The sequence below is a fragment of the Podarcis gaigeae genome, assembly GCF_964106915.1.
Source record: "Podarcis gaigeae genome assembly, chromosome: 3".
Lineage (NCBI taxonomy): Eukaryota > Metazoa > Chordata > Lepidosauria > Squamata > Lacertidae > Podarcis > Podarcis gaigeae.
In genome coordinates, this window is record NC_139680.1 from 76,269,281 (window position 1) to 76,289,729 (window position 20,449).

Below are 20,449 nucleotides of genomic sequence, written 5' to 3' on the forward strand. Positions count from 1 at the left end.
TTTTTTTTTTTGTAATTTTCTACTCTAGGGAATTAGGCTGTGTAGGTATTTTTCTTCTTGAGAGTTTTGCAAAGCAGAGTCTGGAGATGTCTCAGTAAGGGACAATATTCCAGTTTATCAATAAAATACTCAAGAGTTTATCTCTGTGTTGCATTATCTTTTTGTAGACATGTATATCAGCAAATAGTATCTGCTAGGTCTAGAGATTGTTTCCCTTTTAGGTACTGAGGGTCCCTTTTTGTGTACCACAGACTAATTTTGATCAAGGGCCCCCCTTCTCTTGATGCAGACCTTGAGTGCCCATCTTGATCAGGAGATGATGTGCCTGTAGAAGGTGAGAGAAGTAGAGCAAAGCCAATCTGATCATCTTGAGTTCCAGAAGGTTTTATACTCCTGAGATTATGCTCCTCTGAGATCCTCTGGTGATCACAAAATCAATGCTTCCTTGTAGTGGGCCTCCCATGTGCTCAGATCAGCATTTGTGGTTTAGATGACCCAACTGGATTTCTGGATGGGAAGCTCCATATCAAGGGTAACCTTGAAGTCCACCAACCTAACAATTTTTCTACCTTGGGTGGAACTGAGATCTCTGAGTTAAGGCTACTGGTCATCTGCAACTATTATTGTTGGTAAGAAGATCCGCTGTCAGCCTTATGCAGACAATTAAGAAAGCATCTCTGCAACAGTTAACTAATGATCTCCAATTTCAAATTTTTACATGCTTCTTATTGCATATTTGGATAGTTGTTATAAACTGTATAGATGATGTAAGTCCAGTCAGTAAGGAGCACAGGGTCTTTATGCAGTATCTACACTTCTGCAGATGACGAGGGGTTCTTTGGAAGTCCAAAATTTAATGTGTTTCCCTTTTCCTGAATATAACCCCCTGTACTTTGCTTTAGTGAGATGCTAGCTTAATGTCTTTAATGGAGGAAATGCTGTGGTGATCCTCTGATATTTGGACAATGGACAGGAAAGAACTTCTGAAATTTCAGGGCATGACATTCTCCACTGTTTTCAGAACCCTTCAAACATTTGAGAATCTCTACAGTAATCTCCAACCGTGATTGTGGGCTTGTGCTGCCACTGCCATCTTGGCTTAGAGTACTTAGAGGGCTGCTTTTAGAGGAACTTAGGACTGAAGTTGTTTGGAGTTACATAGCTGGAGGATTTTATCTGGCTTGCATGCTAGAGGCCTCTGGAGATCCTCACATGCTAGTTAACCATCTCCACTGGGGGAGAGAACTGGCCAGGTACTTATTTATGGTAGAAATGCAGCCTCTAAACAGGGCTTTTACAAATCCATTCACCTGGGTAATTATGGTGATAGGCCCTCTCTTCTTTGGTAAATGGGAGGGTCCTTTAATTTTTTTTACTATTGTTTGATATGTTGAAATCAAACTAAAAAAGATGTGTGGAGACAGAGGAAGCTAAGCCAGTCACCCTGTGGGAGAATGCTTGCTCTGTTATCCTATGTATATTAATCCACCGGAGCAAGAAGGATTGTAGCCTAAAGAGACTGCTGGTGAACATGGAGGGTAGAGCTTGATCTTCCCTTTCAATCTTCGGCCTTTTTGCATTCACTCAGTTCTAACATTTCAAACTCTTTTGAACTGCATAAGACTAAATACCAAAAAGTAATAGAAACAGAAAATAAGAGTGAGGAATAGCATCAACAGATGCTGGGTATTTCTTTCCTTTTCTTTGGAGGGATTACTATTTCAGACCAAAAATTAGTCTATGTTTGCACATATTTCTAAGCCATAAGGTTTGGTCGATTAAACAATACTGTGAATGGGGTGCATGCTCATGCATACAGCCCTAGTGTTCCCATTTTGCCTCTCCCTTCCACAAGTGGATAAACAAACCAAGAGGCTATATTATATTATATTATATTATATTATATTATATTATATTATATTATATTATATTATATTATATTCATTTATTATTGCATGCATTCATTGCTTTATACAAATAAAATGAAATGCAAACAAAAAAATCAATTAAAAGCCAAATTTAGGCTTGATCAGTGTAAACTCTACACCTGGGATCATGGTGTGTTTCAGCCAGACAAAACAATTAACTTGAAGGTCATGCTTTGTTATCTTTTCAATATTAAAGTGATACATATTTGTCATGAAGGCTGTTGGAGGAGGAAACAAATCATCATTCTGAAGGCCCTGAATGAGCTTACCAACTAGAACTATAGTTTCATCATTAATTCTAATTTAATATCAACTCCAAAAATGTAGCTCGGAAAAACCTGCATCTAAGAAGTAGGCGCACTGTGATTTCTCATGCTAAGTCCTTAGTCTTTCTTAAGGTACCACAGGACTCATTGAAAATCAAATGGTCCCTTTTTCTTGCCCCCTTTTTCTTAGACGGAAAATTAACACAAACATGTTATTAGTCAAATTCTCCCCTTCCCCACATGTTGTTGTTGTAACAGAAAACAGCAGTATAAATACTATTCAATATTACAGATTTGAATAAAACTTACGTATTTTTGTGTGGCAGGGAACACTCTTAAAATTTCAAAAGGTGGGGGAAACCCTTTCGAACGTTGTTGAATAATCTCAAACTAAAACTAACCCCCACCAATTTGCATAAATCTGCATTATTCTATTTTCTTCTGCCATATTTTCTTCATTTTCCCCATTCCCATCTCCATGCCTACTGCCTGTTGTTGTCAAGCAGCAAGTCCAAGAATATTCTTAAGAAGCCATATATAGATTTCAATTAAAGTGAGTTGAGAGTAAGAAAACACTCACTAAATATAAAAAACAAGAACTCCATTCCACTACTTATTATGGAAGAAAAAACACATATTTTTCCTGACCTGTAATTTTTGGATTGGTGAAAAATGGAGTTGTTTTTCCTTACCTACAGTGTACCAACTAGCATCTGTTAATTTGTTGATGACAGCCTCCTGATATGTTCCATCTGGATTCCTTACTTCCACCACAGTTCCTACCTAAAACATAAAAGCCACTTAGGTAATCTCCAAGGCAATAATTAGAAAATATTGAACATTTCATTTTTCATTCTTTTAAATTCAGTTTCTGCTCTCAAAAACCAATCTACACATATAGTGTGTGTTGCTGCATTTCGGGGGAAGGAATAATCTGAAAAACATACCATCTTCACAGAAGGCTTTGTAACATGCCTCTGAGGCAATCTAATGTATGTCAGGTTTTACTTTTCAGACTTCAAACTATATATCTATTTGTACCAAGAGGGTGCCTTTTAGAACTACTTAATAGAATTATTCCACAAGTGAATTTTTTTCCCACTTAAACCAAGAAAGCTGTAAATATCAGAACATGCAATGTATAAAATTATATGAAGGCATATTTTTTTTAATGACAAAATATGTTCTATGATGAAGATTCAAAGAGAACTGTGTGCAAAGAGAAAGGCAAATGGGGCATATGGTCGGTTTTCTTATCTGGCTGAAGCCCTTCCTGTTACACTGGCCAGGGATGATGGAAGTTGGACTTCAGGGGGAAAAAATGAGAGGACCAAAGGTTGCCCACACCTGCTATGGAGGTTGATGATCTCCTGACCTTCAGGAGTACCTGGGCAGGGGAGATGAACAGCCATGGTGCACTCACAATACACTTTGGATCCTGGCCTACAGAAGTTGTAGTTTTGAAATTCTCCTCCAGATGTTATCTTATACCTTTAAATATAACTATTATAACCAATAATCCAGAACTCAGATTTAAAAAAAACACTAGTACATATGGCACAAGTTCATGAAAAAACAGAGACATACATTACTGACTTCCACCAAAGTGAACACATAGTAACATGACTGCTCAGACATGGCTGGAATGTATAACACACCTGCCCAAACATTCAGTGAAGTTATTCTTTATGGGACACACCACCTTCAGTTGGATCCAGTGAAAAGGGCTTTTTGGGACTAAGATCTAGTGGAAGCCACCACTGGAGGAAGGAAAGGAGATAATTATCACCATTTCCTCTTGGAGTCCCCTGTGCTACCTATTCTGAAGGGTCCTTCAACCCACCAGAGCGGGGGGGGAGGGAGGGGGGTTTGGTGGCAGGGCGGATATGAGGCTGAAAGGGGAAAGATAAATCAGTGAAAACTGTATCCCCCTTCAGAAATGTCTTATGAGTGGAGCTCCACTCATGAAAAATCTGGATTCAACTCAGTGTATAGAACTATAAGCCAAAGAAAATCAATTAATTAGCATAGAACTGCTACCCTGGAGTAGACAAAAATTATGCTTAGAAACAAGTGTTTTTTATGAGTCAGTATGCCTAAATTATTTTTAAAAGACAGCTTTCCCAACTTTTACCCCAAAATGCTTCCAAAAGGCACTTTTCAGAAATGCTGATCTGCCTATTACTACTTCCTTACTGCCAGCAGATGGTGAACAAGAGCTAATGGTCAAAGTTATTCCCTAGAATAGTTGCCTAAAGCAAAAAACAAACTTCTTTCTACCATGTCTTTAAAGTCTAAATAAGTAGGCACTGATGTTTCAATTTCTCTGAATCTCAAAGATTAAAGAAAGAAAATCTCTAATCATTATAGCTATTAGATTTTTGAGGATGACGGACTGAGAAAGTCACCCATTTTCTCTCTAAAGTAGTATTTTAAATATTTCTATATTAAAAAAAGCTGCATGCCTCTTTAAATTAACCACCATATTTTCTTTCTGTCTCCTGTCTTATGCTACCTGGAGAGTTCTTATGAAAGGAGCAATTAATATTATAGAAAACAAAAAGGAAACTACATTTCCTCCATCATACTACCACATGTTTTGCATTTTAATGGCAGTTACCATTCATTGTTCTCTAGAAGGAACAATATTTTTCTGCCATGTGCTGTTTTCACTATTAGACGAGTGACTGTGGAGCTTTATTCAACAACTTAAGGAATCAGCAAGTAAAACACACACCATTTCAGTAAAGTCTAATGGTTACACTTGCTTATTTTAGGGTAGGAATGAGAAACCTCCAGCCTGTTGGCACGCTTGGCCCACCAAGCCATTTCCCCCAAATCACGTCCATCTGTCCATAAGCTGACATCATTTTTTATATCACCTGATGGGTAGGAGGGCAGGGTTAAATTCTGCATTGGCTTGTTTCCACAGGGAAACACACCCAAAGCAGCAGAATTTAACTCCCAAACATATTCTTTGCACCACACCACGAAAAGTGAAACATGTTGCAAGAAAAGGGATAGCAGGTCATCTCTGGCTGAAGCAGGATGTGCTTATGAGAACTCCATTGAATCCTGGAAGACCTGCTCCCTGCCTTGCTGGCCTTTTCCCCACCTGTCCTGGGAGGGCAGGGTGTTGACTGACTCCTGCTACAATAGCTGAGGCTGCTTACGCTGGGGTGTTGCCTAGGTACTTTTGTTAGGGAGGGGGGTTGTTGCTCTTATTGATATTATTTATTTTGCATCTTTGTTTTAGATACTATGATTTAAGTGGATCTTTTTTTTCAATTTAGTTTTGTACTTTTTGGCATTTTCTTTATTGTTGATGACTACTTATGTTTGTAATTATGTCTTTTTCTTATATTGTAAGGTGCCTTGAGCATAGCTTTAACTATGGAAAGGCAGCATATAAATAAAAGTACTTAAGTTTATGATGAGTCTCTAAACTATTCATTCTTCTGGTTGGAACCAGGCATATGGTCTTGTTTACGCAGCACCAGCCAGTGAATCACTGAGCTGAGCAGCACTGCTAGAAGCTGCTGACGGGGAGATAGGATAGTTCTTGTCATAAACATTAGGAGCTGGTGCTGAAGCAAGGGGTCTCACAGTCTGCACTGTGAAAGTGTGTGTGTGGTTGCTGACTGCCAGTATAACAACCCCTTTTGCCTGTCAGCAACAGTGTACTTCCACAGGGCTGATCACAATGCTCCCCTGCCTCCTAGCACATGCAGATAACAACAGGAATTCCCGTCTCTCTTCACTGCTCGGCAGCAGCAACCAACAATTCCAACCAACAAACAGCTTTGCTGGCAGCTACTGGATTTAAGGAAACCTTTCCAACAACTGTGGGAGTGAGCAAAGTATGCAGCTGCATCAATACGGTCAAGGCCGCTGTGGGCAGCAGTCACTGTCTGTCCCATTAAAACTAAAATTTTGATACTGCTTAAAATAATAAATTCATTGTTAATCTCAAAGCCAACACTATATATTCCATAAAAAGTAATATTTGCAGGCATGCAGTACTGAATGTAGTTAATTGCAAATAATGTGTTTTAGATGTGCCAAACAACTGGAAATCAGAAAAAATACATGGATTTTAATGAAAAATCTGTGAGGAGAAACTGACAGGAATTTAAGTATCCTGCTCATTTGTCTTCATGGCAAAATTCACAAGATTATCCATTCCCAACACATTTTCCTACACTTATTCATTCACTACAATAATTTAAAGAAATTTCTGTAAATAAAGAATCATAGAATCACAGAATTGTAGAGTTGGAAGGGACCACATGGGTTATCTAGTCCAACCCCCACAGACCAGAACTGTCCTGGACTCTAAAAAATTACCCACCCAGGCACTTTCCTTAACATGCTCAGTCAAAAATCTAATAGCTATTAATGGGGGCTCAAGTCTTTAGTCCTTGTACAGCAGCCCCTGAACCACATGACAAGCACTTTTCAAACTGAGGGGTGTATCAAAAGCAGTTTGTGATAGGGGATGGGGATGTGGTCCAGCGGTTCAAAGGGGGTGCAGGAGACTTAAATTCAAAAAGACTAACACAGGTCCCTTGCATGATTCTCCGCACAGCATACTAGACCTGGTCTAAATTTTTCATCAGAAGAAATGGCATAAGCTACGCCAAGACACCGTACAGAACACTTGATCCGAGATCCAAAGAGGCCAATAAGTGAACAGAAGACACTTCCACATGTGCATAGCAATGTGTGTTGTCAATTCCTGGCACACATATTGCACACCATTCTGTACTTTTCCCTGACCCTCAGGAGTGGCTTTTCTGGGCTGGGGAAGGGAAGCCCAGGAAGCTGCAGTGAAAAGGAGAGGCCAGAACACTGTGTGTTATCCTTTGGATCCCAACCCATTTATTTGCAGAATCTGTTCTATCACTGTACGTACCATGCCAGAAACAAGCTACTCTACTTAAATTCTATCGATCAGAACAGCTCAGATTTTAATACTATGCAAACTATATTATATCCTGCTTAAATAATAAGTGTTCATTCTTCACAAGGTAATTGTGGTGAAATGTAGTAGGATTATTCAATAATTACACCTAACTTTATATCTATATATACATCACTGTAAATATATTGATTTGTTAGGAAATATTTTTCATGGTTAATCATTCAAATATATTACCTTTAAAGGGCCTTTTATGTGATCATCCTGAACTTCCACAGTTGATGAATCATGCCTAAATGTTACCTGCAAAGCACAATTTAAAGGATTGTTACAGCAGAGCAAGTGCACGTATAGCTATCTTTACTATTTATTTATTTAGAATGTTTCTAGGCCACCCTTCATTATAACCAATCTTGTGGTGGTGAACAATACAATTAAAACTCATCCAAATTGCAATTTAAAAAAACCACTTCATAATAAGAGCAAATATGATTAAAGCCCAAATCATTAAAATACAGGCCTTTATTCAAAGACAGAGTGGGCCTGCAACCTCCAGCAATAAATAAAGCTAATATCCTACAATTGCCTGGGCAAATGAATAGGCAACAAAATGAAAAAATAATAGGCACTAAACATACATCTAACAGAAGGGCATTCCACAACTAGGGCACATCCGTTTTCAACATCCCCACATGGTGTACAGATATTTCTGAGTTTGAGCTTAGCCAGTCTACAGTAGCTGCAAATTACGCCACTAGCAGACAAATAACTATATATAGCATGTCTCCCCTATTTATGGCCCTATTTGCCACTAAAATCTAAAATATTAGAAGCGCCACCCATTTTATAATCTCCATTAATTTATTTTGCTTTTTTCCCCTTATAAAGGAAAACGAGACGTAATGCAAAGGACACAGTGCTGGAGTTGGACTAAGAAAACCTTTGTTCATATTCCTGCTCAGCCCTGAAGCAGCATCAATTGTTGTGAGATTACCACATGCATGCTTCCCTAACTCCTTGAAGGAAGGGTGGCACAGAAAAGTAATCAGCAATAACATCATTAGCTTATGACTGAAGTATTACACACAAACAATAGAAGATACATACATTTATACTGTCTATTTATAGAAAACTGAATCCCATAGAACTTGAGTGTTTTGAGCAGGAGATTTGGATTTAACTGATTAACTAAACTGCTTAAAAACAAACAGCACTTTACATGAATACAAATGATTATTTTATAAAAGCAGGGTTTTGAAATACACAGGGAACATCCACCACATGAGGCTTCCTGCTTCAAAACTTTGCCTTCCAACTTGTGAAGGGTGACAAAACAAGAAGGGAAACAAACAGATGTAGTGTGCTTATCCGAACACCTGAAGAGGGCTATAGCTTTTCTTTATTTTCAGATATATTGGTGGCATAATGAAATTTAGCAGGATTATTACATGATTATGCAACGTCTACATTTTGGTGTTGCTTTTAAAACAACACTAATGACATTTTGGTGCTGCTTATCATTTGTGTCCCTCCCTCAAAGTGATCTTAGAAACTGTTAGGAAGTTAATCTACTGGAGAGGGAGAACAACACAGCACTCAATCCTAGTGAAGTACTTCACTAACTCATCCCTCTTAAAATGCCTCACTTCAAGACCCATACATTGTGGAGTGCTCTGAATATATTCTATTTTTTAAATGAAAAATTACACACATACATACCTTGACTTTGACCAGTCTTTTTGTTGTCTTGATTTTGGCCTCACAGAAGGCCCCTCTATATTTTGCACTCACATCAGTGCCCACTGTCAAATATGGAGGCTCATCAAGGGCCTAGAAGAGAAGAAAAAGGAAAACAACTGGCTTTTAATCTCTCCCCTGATATTTCAAAAGAGGCAAAATTATTACACTTATAAGAATAAGCAATCCACTACTAAATTTCAGTGAAAACTTTTCAATGGGAATATTGACATTGATAGCCATCTTCAAATATCTAAAGGGCTGACACATGGAAGATGGAACAAGCTTGTTTTAGTCTGCTCTGGAGGGTAGGACCCAAACCAATGGCTTTAAGTTACAAAAAAGGAGATTCCGGCTAAATATCAGGAAGCCTTTTCCGTCGATAAGAGTTGTTTGCCAGTGAAATAGATGTCCTGGGGAGGTGATGTACTCTACTTTTTATGCAGAGGCTGGATAGCCATTTTTCATGTATGATTTAGTTGAGATTCCTGCATCACGGGGTTTGGACTAGATGGCTCTCAGGGTCCCTTCCAATTCTACAATTCTATGATTCTATATGGAACTTTTGAAAAAAGAGTCCTCATCTTGTTCTAAGTAAATTATGAATCATGCTCATGATAGTTCTCCATTCATTCAGTCCCCAAGCATTATGCCTGGCAAATTTCATCTCCTTCTATCCTTGTCAAACAGGACCTGTTTAAGCAACTAGAAACCTAACCTGCTTAGACCTTGGCTAGACATTGATCACATCAAAAATAGCTAAGCCAGTCAATATTAATCTAGATCCTGACCCTGAGACCAAGGAAACTTCCATAGAAATGGTATAGAATATTGTTACAAAAATTACAGGGGGGCACATCTTTAAAGTTGTTAAATGTTACAAATATTATGCCTGAATGTATCCTTTCAACTTGACAGCTCAGGGAAGCTGCTTTTCCTAGAGCGAATCAGAGCTATTTCCCCTGCCTTTTCTTGCCCTTTTCTCCCCACTCCCACACCTACACAGTAGCTGTGCACCTGCCTTGCCCCAAGCCGCAATATTTTTCAACAGAAATGGATCTAATGGGACAGTGTGTGATCATATGAGGTGTCAATAATGAGGGCTGGTGAGGTGGTGTCTATGGCTGCTTCCTGTGTGTCTCCAAGCCCCTAACTAACATTAGTGCAGGGATCCAAGGGCAGCAATGACAAGGACAGCACTCAGAGCTCACACAGCTGCTGGAGAGGGAGAGGGAGGTGGCAAGACATGCACAAGCACACAAGGAAGAACAAAGAGGAAGGTGCTCCCAGGCTCTTAGGCTGTACTTTATGGGCTGAACTGCAAGCGCTCCTGTCTTCTTCTGCCCAGATGCGGGAGACACCATAAATATACAGCTGGCTCTCAGGCATGAATAAACCAGGCTCGAAGCCCTGAACCAGCAGTGAGCCAGACACTTGCCTGTCTGCTTGTGGTATCCCTTCCTGAAGTTAAACTCAGGAGGAGGGAAATTAGATCAGGACCCAACAAGGAAGAGGTGGAGCAGCCTGCTCTGCAGTCTCTGCCTAACTTCTGTTGGTGCAGCAGATTCTTCAGGGAACTCTTCAGGGAGCCAATTTCCAAATCTAAACTGCAAAGCAAGCCCCTTCTTTGCTGGGCAAGGGGCTAGACATTCAGGCACAGACTGCTGAGGGACAGATGCTTTAGGCAACATGGGTCACCTCTTTCCCAAACAGTAAAAGTGCAGGCCTCTCATCACAAATAACTTTTGCTTCCTGTATAAGCTTATTGCTAATTCAAAGCTCACACAATCTTTTAGATTTTTTTTTTAAATCGGAAAAGCAGTAAGACATGGTGTAAATCTAAAAAGTTGTTTGTTTCCATTACCTAGGAATCTAGAAATATCGGTGCACTTTTTAAATGCACCAATCATTCCCTACCTCTCCTATTTTTCCCCCAAGGAACTGTGAGAATCAACTTGCTGAATAAGCTGTAAAATTATTTTTCTCAAAATCTATTTGCTCTTTTTTTTTTTGCATCGGGCTCTTACACTTATCAAGAGCACAGAAATATTTCAACAGGACTAATTCTGCTATCAACGTGCTTCCCCTAATAAACTGTAAGATGAATAGATCTGTTTCAGATGGAATCAAGAAACATTAATTTGGTGTGTAAAAACCCAGGTTTTGATATCTTTGTTTGGGCCAATATCCTTTTTAAAGCTTTTGAGCTTGAAGTATTCTATAAAATATTGAAGTCACACTATCCAACAAACAGAATTTGATCCCATTTCTTAAAACCACTTTTAAGATTTCTATGGATTTGGCAAGGAAACCAACCAAGCTTAGGCTGTTTACAAGGTGGGGGCTCAGTTTGAACATGAATTTTTTATCCAAGCTTTTATACATGAAAATGAAACACAGTTCAACATAATCCTTTATAGAATTAATGATGTACATTGTGTTGTATAAAATATAGCCTTCCTTGAAACAGGAAATAAAAGGGCCAGTTGTGTGCAGAAAATGGTAGCTGCATACAACTGTTGAGAAATATAGCACAGTGTTATTTATCACACAATTACATTCTGTCACTTGTGGCTTGCCTTGTGATTACATTGTTTTTTCCAACAAAAATCACATTAGATGTGTTAATTAGCATATCTATGGCAGAATATTTTTGTTATCTGCCTGTTAGCTTAAAAGAGCTAGGAGTTCACTCATCATAGTGCTCAGCTGTGGCTGCTGGCAATCCTGGCTCTGAAGAACCAGGCGTTTTCTAAGAATTATGCAGCTGTAGTGTAAGTGCACAAAGCTATAGAGAGGGGGAAAGAAAAGTGCTGCTTTGCTACTGAGCAGTTTCCCAAAGACCAGTTGCTAGCACACTACAGCCTTCTGTGTAAACAGTTCTGATCAAAGAAGATAATTTAACTCTCAACCTATCAATGAAATACATTTATATACTGCTTCATACCAGAACAGTCTATGAGCAGTTTATAAAAAGACAGCAAACACTACACCCCCACACACACCAGAATGGAAATCTCCTCTCCTTCCATATCCCACACATCCTCCCTAAATCTGCTCTGGAGGGTTCAGACATAGACATAGAATCATAGAGTTGGAAGGGATCGTGAGGATCATCTAGTCCACCCCCTGCAATGCAGGAATACGCTGTCCCATACAGGGATCAAACACTGAAGGAACACCCCAGAACAGGTTTGGGGGGGCAGTGCAAGAGGAGAGCAAGGGAAAGTTCCTCTGCACAGTCAAAAGTTCTTGTGTTAGCGGAACAACATCATTGGCTAACACCCAACAGATCCAAATGGAACAATAAAACCCAAGAAAAGCAAGAACTAAGACGTGCGTGGTTTTTCTGGGTGGGTTAAACTTTTTGCCCAAATAAAAACCATGCCAACTTTGCCTAGCCTTGTGATACAAAATTACACTGTAACCATCATAGATGTTTCAGACTTATGAAAGTTGTTATATGAGATTCCAATCCAATCCGCCATCAATTTATACCAGCTGGGCTGCTGTAGCTCAACTGACATCCACAAGCATTTACACTGTAAAGTGTAAGACTTGACATGACTGAATAGCTGCGCTGCTATAGCTAGAGACTATCTCACCTGCACAAGGGAGGTGTGATGTCACAGCAAAGCACAACACATGTCTTTTGCTGCTGCACTAGCCTGTTTTTTTGTTTTTGTTTTGCACTGTGAGGCTGCCTGGTCTGGTAGCAGGGCAACCCCCCCCCCCCAAGATGCCTAGACATTTTGTTTTGCCACCCACAACCTAGGTCCCAGCAGCAATGGGGCTCCTAGCGTTCCCCAGTTTCTAACACTGAGTCCTTCTATTCATAGAGGGCAAACCTGGATTCCGCCTACTAGATATATTTGAGAGTAGAGGGAAATGAAAACTAAAGTTGCATGCACACGAAAGCTCAAACCAATAACAAACTTAGTTGGTCTCTAAGGTGGTACTGGAAGGATTTTTTTAAAATTTTGTTTCAACAATATTCTTTGTTAACAGTGTTCTGCTTTAACTACCAAAAAAGATTCTTCTAGTTTAATGAAAATTATTGGCTTTTTAGGAAAGTACTTTGAGTTCCATGATCATGCAATAGATTAAGAAACAGCAACAGAAACATTTGATACATAATAAATATAAGACAATTTGTCTTCCCGCACCCCCCGCCAATGTAGCATCTAAAAGAAATATTTTTCAAAATCTTAACTAAAAGGTGTGATTTAGAATACCAAGGGTTATTACCACTACGGTACTTGGTGATCCCAGCCAGCTGAAAGACTCAGCTGGTGAGAAGGAACCCTTCACATTCTAACATGCCAGGAATTGTTTCTGCCAAAGAAATCCCACAAAAAGACACAGATAAAAATATGTGGCTTATGGAGGAAAAACAAATGCTGCTAGACACAGCAACTATACATTTCATTGAAGTCCAATCAGTCTTTGAATAATTTCAAATGAATTTCATGTTGGTTACAATGTGTGTCAAAAACTTCTTTTTGGCACCATATACACACTTGTCAACAAAACTAAGAATGCAAACTAAGACATGTATAAACATATCATCATCTCCAAAGCATTCAAAGACCTGACATGGTATAACATTTCAGATGACATAAGAGAGACAAGGTGAAACAGGCAACATATCCTCCTGTCATGGCTTAGTAATACATTATGTTTCACACATGCATTCGCATTAGGTGTTAATGGGGGGTCGCTACTCTTTGATTAAGGCTACACAACAGGAATACAATTGCAGATGCACCTCAAAAATGTAATTTTAATATGATGTCATACCAAGGAGTTCATTCTTGCTGCCAATTTAAGTCTGCGCCAGTACAGTATCTGACTCAATGAAATCCCATTTTGTCTGGAAAGATGAACTAAACAGGTGAAATTAGGGGAACCAGAGCAAGCTCATCCCTTACCATCTGCAGCAGGAGTGACTCTCACAAGTTATGCAGAGAGAGGTGACAACTGGAATATGCAGGGGTCTTCCTCACTGCCTGGTTCCTGTGGCAATCAAGCCATACAAGGTGTATCTACTAACTGGCCATCTTACAGCTTTGGGGAAGGAAACTTGATGGCTGAGGCACTCTGAGCACCAGTAAACATATCACTACTAATTAGCATTCATCAAAGTGAGGAATGTCAACCCAAATGTTGCACATGGAACCTCTCTTTCAATTCTAGGTGCTTTGCACTTATTTCCCATGGTGGGAAAACTTGGTCCTCCTAGGACTCCAGGTCCCCTTCTCCCCTTTTTGATGCAGAAAAACCCATCCCACATGTATCTGAACCTGCATGAAAAGTAAACAACTAGAACTCTGGGAAGTATTCAACTTTTTGTGCAAGCTCAAGGATTAGCACGAGCACAAAGGGATTCTCCCCTCTTCTCCACCTTTGCAGCCTGCAAATCTGCTCTGGAGGGTTGGGGAAACATCCAGAACAGATTTAAGGGGCAAGGCAGGGGACAGTGTTCCGTCCCACAAGCAGAAACTTTTGTGCTGATAGAACATTCACTTTAGCAATATATTGAATACAACCCCCTGTGTTCAGTTGAGCTCAGTCCAGATAGGTTTGCTCTAGTCACCCTCTAACCCTCTTCTCCCCCAGTTCTCGTACTTCAACTCCATCTTTCTTACTGGTGACTATAGTGTGCTTACACAAACAGAATTGTACTGACTTAAATTTGGGGGCTTTAGTATGGAGTGGCGCTGTGGGTAAAAGCCTCAGCGCCTAGGGCTTGCCGATCGAAAGGTCGGCGGTTCGAATCCCCGCGGCGGGGTGCGCTCCCGCTGCTCGGTCCCAGCGCCTGCCAACCTAGCAGTTCGAAAGCACCCTCGGGTGCAAGTAGATAAATAGGGACCGCTTTCTAGTGGGAAGGTAAACGGCGTTTCCGTGTGCAGCTCTGGCTCGCCAGAGCAGCGATGTCACACTGGCCACGTGACCCGGAAGTGTCTTCGGACAGCGCTGGCCCCTGGCCTCTTGAGTGAGATGGGCGCACAACCCCAGAGTCTGGCAAGACTGGCCTGTACGGGCAGGGGTACCTTTACCTTTACCTTTTATTCTTAACATGATGCAGCTGCAAATACAATATTTATTTATAAATTAATATAAATAAATGTAAAGATTATATGCCAATATAAACAAATAAACAACAAGGCAGGTTTTTGGCTTAAAATTCTAGTACAGAAAAACACAGAAATGAGTTAATAACTATGCTTGGGCCATTCGCTTAATCCAGGGATCAACAAAGCTTTTCAGCAGGGGGCAGGTCCACTGTCCCTCAGACCTGGGGGGGGGGGCGAACTATATTGGGGGGGAATGAACGAACGAATTCCTATACCCCACAAATAACCCAGAGATGCATTTTAAATAAAAGCACACATTCTACTCATGTAAAAACATGCTGATTCCTGGACCGCCCATGGGCCGGATTTAGAAGGTGATTGGACCGGATCCAGCCCCCGGGCCTTAGTTTGCCTACCCATGGCTTAATCACCAAGATGAAGGGGAAAGAGTAAAAGTGAAGCTGAACTTTACTGTGGGAAAAGAGAAAGAACCAGGAACAATAACAACAACAAAAAAGGTTAGTAGCTGTCCTCTCTCTTGAGTTCAGAGAAATGTGAAGAACAGAGAAGAGTAGGAAAGCTGAGATGCAGGGGTTACCTGTCCTGGTGAGGAAGGGATGAGAAGGTGTTGCTTATCTCAAATTTACTGAGTTTTCTTTGTGATGGGAGGGGATCCTTCCACAAAAGGGCACAAGGGTAATCACACTTCCTTCATGATTGCTTTATGCATGTTGTGGGAAATGCTCCCTCTCTCTGATAAGGCTCAGGCTGTGATGGAGTGGTGAATAATGTAGCCCATGAGCCCAACTCACTCACCTTCTTTCATAAAGACACTGGCTGGTGCCTTTGTACAGAGGTTCATTAATACTAGTGAGACAAAATAACAAACATGGTTTGGAGGCAATTGGCAAGGGTTAAGAGGTAAGAGGTAAGGAATCTAGCTAAATACTAAATGAAAGAGGGACAAAAAGGAGCAAGCTTCTGTGATCCATTGAGGCAAGGGGACTAAAAGAATACTAAAAGAGAGATTGGAAAAGACTTTCCAGGAGTGTTCCAAGACAGCTGAACTTGTGTGGCAGCCTCCTGAGTAAGAGACTGGCATGTAGAGGAGCAAGGATCAGTCTGAGTGGGGAAGACTGAATCCAGTGGGGATGACTCATGCCCCCAGCTACAGAAAAAACAACAATGTTAAAAGATGTTTTCAGAGAGGGTCCAGTCCGATACCTGAGTAACTTTCATGACAAAGACAAGGGTAGAGAATTCCTGGGACATCCTGAGTGTAATTAATTCAATGTCATGCCACAAGGAAGAAATCCAAGCCACAGGATGTTTCTGCCCATTCAAACTGTTTTCAGCAAAATAATCTTGCTTTGCCGATAAAAGAGGTCAAGCTTGAAAGTCTTTAGAAAATGCACACAGGCTTCTTTTTCACTTCATTAACACAGACTATGAGTAATGTGCCTTTGTCCTTGTATAAGGGTATGGAGTTTGGGTTTCTTCTGAAAGTCAACAAGATTATTTTATTTGGGTTAGAGTGGGGTATGCTATCAATATGCTAGTGAGTAGCATGTGTTTTGATTATCACCAACATATATGCTAGAGCTTTCCCTGTCCACCCCTATAAGCCTCCTTCACTTCATCTTGGAGAGTTCTAGTCGAACCAAGAATCTCAGCAACAGGCTCCCTGGACTATGCACAACCTCTTGTGGTCTTTGTTCAAAAAAATATAGGAGCAGAGCCCAAAGAGGTGACTGTTGCTATCTAAACTTGGATTAGTGTACTCCTGGTCCTGGATGGTCCCTGGCCACTATTAGTTGTTATGCGAAGCTCTACTGTGGCTTCAGGTGGGTAAAGAAGGTTGGGTGGAGATAGCCTTCTTGGATTCTCAATTAACTCAAATTGGCATTTATATTGTTGCCATTAACTTTATCCAAAGGGAGGGAGGATTCCAACAAAGCCGGCCACTTCTAAGTTCTTTCCCCACACAACCGCAATTGTGCTCCTGGACCTCTCCCTCCCTTTGTCCTCCTGGCTCCAAGGTCCATGGCAAGAGCAAGGGAAGTTGCCAGCATGAACTAATTGTGGATTGCATAATCCTATCTATATGTTGAGCAGACTTTAGTGTGATCAAAACAAATTACGAAGATACAACAGAAATAATTCCAGACTAAGAACTTCACATTACCATTTCTAACAAAAAACAAGCATGTAACAATAAATATCTACAAGTTACTGTTTACTTCAATACAACTTCTACCTCCGTGTATTCTAAAAATTGGTTAAGAAGCAAGAGAAGGCCATTCATAACCAAATGTATTCACACACATGGTTTCTTTCCCTAAAGCAGGCATGTCCAAAGTCTGTTTCGGGGGCCTAATCTGGCCTGCTGGTTGGTTTAATCTGGCTCCTATAAAGCTCAACAACTTCAACTAAAAAAAGTTCAACAACTTTGGTCGGCCCTCATGGCCCTTCACTTCATCAAATCTGGTCCTCTTTGAAAAAAGTTTGGACACCACTGCATGGGTGCTTATTCCTCTGCAGCATGGGAAGCAGCTTAAAATAGGACCATCAGTATCACTGCATTTTGTACTACTGTTTTCAGCAGTTTTGCCAATTTTTTTTGCAACGCTTAACATTTATGAAATAATATATAATTACTGCTATGTATTACACACGTGTTATTCTATGTGCTAGAATAACAAAATCATGAGTATAAAATAAATTCAAGCAAATGAAAAAAGTATGAATTACAAAACTGTGGTTTATTACTTCACATATGTATACAGTGGTACCTAGGGTTATATGAACTTAATTTGTTCCAGAGGTCCGTTCTTAACCTGAAGCACCACTTTAGCTAATGGGGCCTCCTGCTGCTGCCACGCCGCTGGAGCACGATTTCTGTTCTCATCCTGAAGCAAAGTTCTTAACCCGAGGTAATATTTCTGGGTTAGCGGAGTCTGTAACCTGAAGCGTATGTAACCTGAGGTACCACTGTACTCACGCACAATTCAGAATATGGTCCTTTTTTTGAACAAATGAGTATTTAAACCATATGTTCTCAGGACATGATTCAATACAGTTAAAAATATAAAACAATTCCAACAAGGAGGAGGCAAAAACACAACACATCTATAAAAAAAAATGCAGTAATTAAAAAAACCCATGGATATGCCTAATGACCTTTTTCTACTTTAAAAAACAGCACAAATATTATACTTTCCTGTCCCCTCACTCTTTCTGCCTTGGCCAGCACAAATGGTTGGGTTGTAGATGTAGTGTTGACTGCTCCACTCCTAAAGCCCTGCTGTTGTCAGTCACAGTTTAGGGTTACAGCCTAACTCAGTAGCAATTGACACACTGCGTCAAGTGTAGGCTTCACAAAGGGAACAACTCAGATATCAAAATGTAGCATAGGACTATATAATTGTCAGAGCGTGATAACTGTGTACAACCAACAAACACCTAGCAGCCTAGGAGAAACAACAGCAACGATAAAAAAGGTAATGAGTGGATGAAGAACGGTCTTCTGAAAACCTGTTATGGGTACCCTGCCACAGGATTCCAGATACAGTACAAACAACAATGGGAAATCTGCTGTTGTACCCAGGGCTGCAAGTGCAAGGAACCCTACAAAAAGTAAGCAAGGGAGGGTGGCTTAGAGGACGTTGTGCCATACCATGAGTCAGCTGCCTCAGTCAGCAAATTCTGAGGTGTGGAAAGTGGTTAGAAATGTGTGCCATGTGGGCGCACCAATGAAGTGAGACAACCTGGCTTCCAATGCAGGTAAGCCAAAGAAACAGCTGAAAGCCAAAGGAGAACAGCAGCAATACCTTGAGGAACATCGCTTTCATCAAGACTCGTGGAGAAAAGGGGGTGTTCCCCCAGAGTAGCTGCTTTGCCACTGGTCTCCTCCCACCCCATGGGGCATGGATGAGGAGGCATCAGTAGCACATCTTGCTTGAGGCGCCCAAAGGATGCAGGCCAGCCGTGCTCAAATGAGTATTCCTGCACACTCTCCTGTCCTGTTCCCCAGAAGGGAGATAGGTATGCAAAAAAAATCAAATATTCATGGACACACATTGTTTCTCCTTCCACTATTGTGTACTTGCTTAACAAATGAAACCCAACAGATTGTAAAGGTAAAGGACCTGTGGACGGTTAAGTCCAGTCAAAGGCGACTATGGAGTGCAATGCTCATCTCACTTCAGGCTGAGGGAGCCGTTTGTCCACAGACAGCTTTCCAGGTCATGTGGCCAGCATGACTAAACTGCTTCTGGCACAAGGGAACATAGTGACAGAGGCCAGAGCACATGGAAATGCCATTTACCTTCCCTCCACAGCTGTACCTATTTCTCTACTTGCACTAGTATGCTTTCGAACTGCTAGGTTGGCAGAAGCTGGGACAGAGCAACAGGAGCTCACTCGGTCACATGAATTCAAACCGCTGACCTTCTGATTGGCAAGCCCAATAGGCTCAGTGGTTTAAACCACAGTGTATCACTCAAACAAGGGATAAAAAATGTGACACATGTGCTGAAGGAGAGCCAACCAACCCACTCTTTCACACTGCGCCAGGGAACACTGTGGGGAGCCCAAGTACTTTTACTGGTGAACACTTCCATCTACTACTACTTCTAGCTAAACACTAATGGCTCCTTTTCTTTGCAGGGTAAGACCTATAGCATGTGGAACAGAACAAACTGAATAGAGTTCATTACAATTCGCTAGACTATATAGGTGAGTTAATTACTACATTATCTCCTTCAATGGGTAAATGGCCTAAGCAGCCAGGTGGACTAATCAGGTATATGGAAATAGCTCCATGTCATGAAAATAACTCACAGCTACTGCCAGCATGGTGAATGTGCTATTATTGTGGAAACTAGCACTGCCAAGACACCTTGGGGCATGGGTATACCTGCAGTTACCTGAGAAAGTCTAATGGGCTATTCATCAGTCACTGTAACTGGCTACCACACCTGCCTCCTCTTGTATGTGAAGCCTGCACTTTTTCATAGGGCAATAGCTTCCCCATATGGTCCCTTCTTCAGGTTTCTATGGCTGGTATTCCTCAAGGTGATGCACACAGGGTGGGGAGATGAAAGGAGCATGAAATTGACTGGGCTCTTGGGAGACTCCAAAGAACTCACTGTGTATCTCTCTTTCCTCTACTGCTGTAGTTGTATGGTTATGGTGTTGTGCTTTGGAGAAGGAGGCCTAGGTTGTAGGAATGGTGCCTGATACTTTTTTCAATTCCTTCACAAAGGCACCAATCAAAATATGTTGGAGATAGTGTCCTCAGCACTGTCTATGTAGAATTACTGGTATCACACTGGGACTCAGATCCTTCTGATGGGTCTATGGCTGATGTGTTATATAGAGAGGCTTATTGATCACTGAGATTAAGAGTCGTCTGTTGTGACTGAAATGGTAGTAATTACTCAACACAAAGCCACCAAGCCCCACCCCATGTTCCACTCAAGAAAAAAGTTTAGCACATGGTTATAGTTCAATGCAGAT

The 20,449-nt window shown here is 40.8% G+C and overlaps 1 protein-coding gene across 7 annotated transcripts in view; it reads right to left on the minus strand.

The window, feature by feature from the left end:
- ARID4B (AT-rich interaction domain 4B) overlaps positions 1-20,449 on the minus strand; it is an 81,563-nt gene that overhangs the window by 44,365 nt on the left and 16,749 nt on the right. For all 7 annotated transcript variants that reach the window (XM_083732190.1, XM_083732187.1, XM_083732189.1 and 4 more), the window contains exons 3-5: positions 8,835-8,945; positions 7,353-7,418; positions 2,887-2,977 (exon numbers count right to left, since the gene is read on the minus strand). In XM_083732190.1, coding sequence (XP_083588316.1) covers positions 2,887-2,977; positions 7,353-7,418; positions 8,835-8,945 — 268 coding nt within the window. The remainder of the gene's footprint in view (positions 1-2,886; positions 2,978-7,352; positions 7,419-8,834; positions 8,946-20,449) is intronic.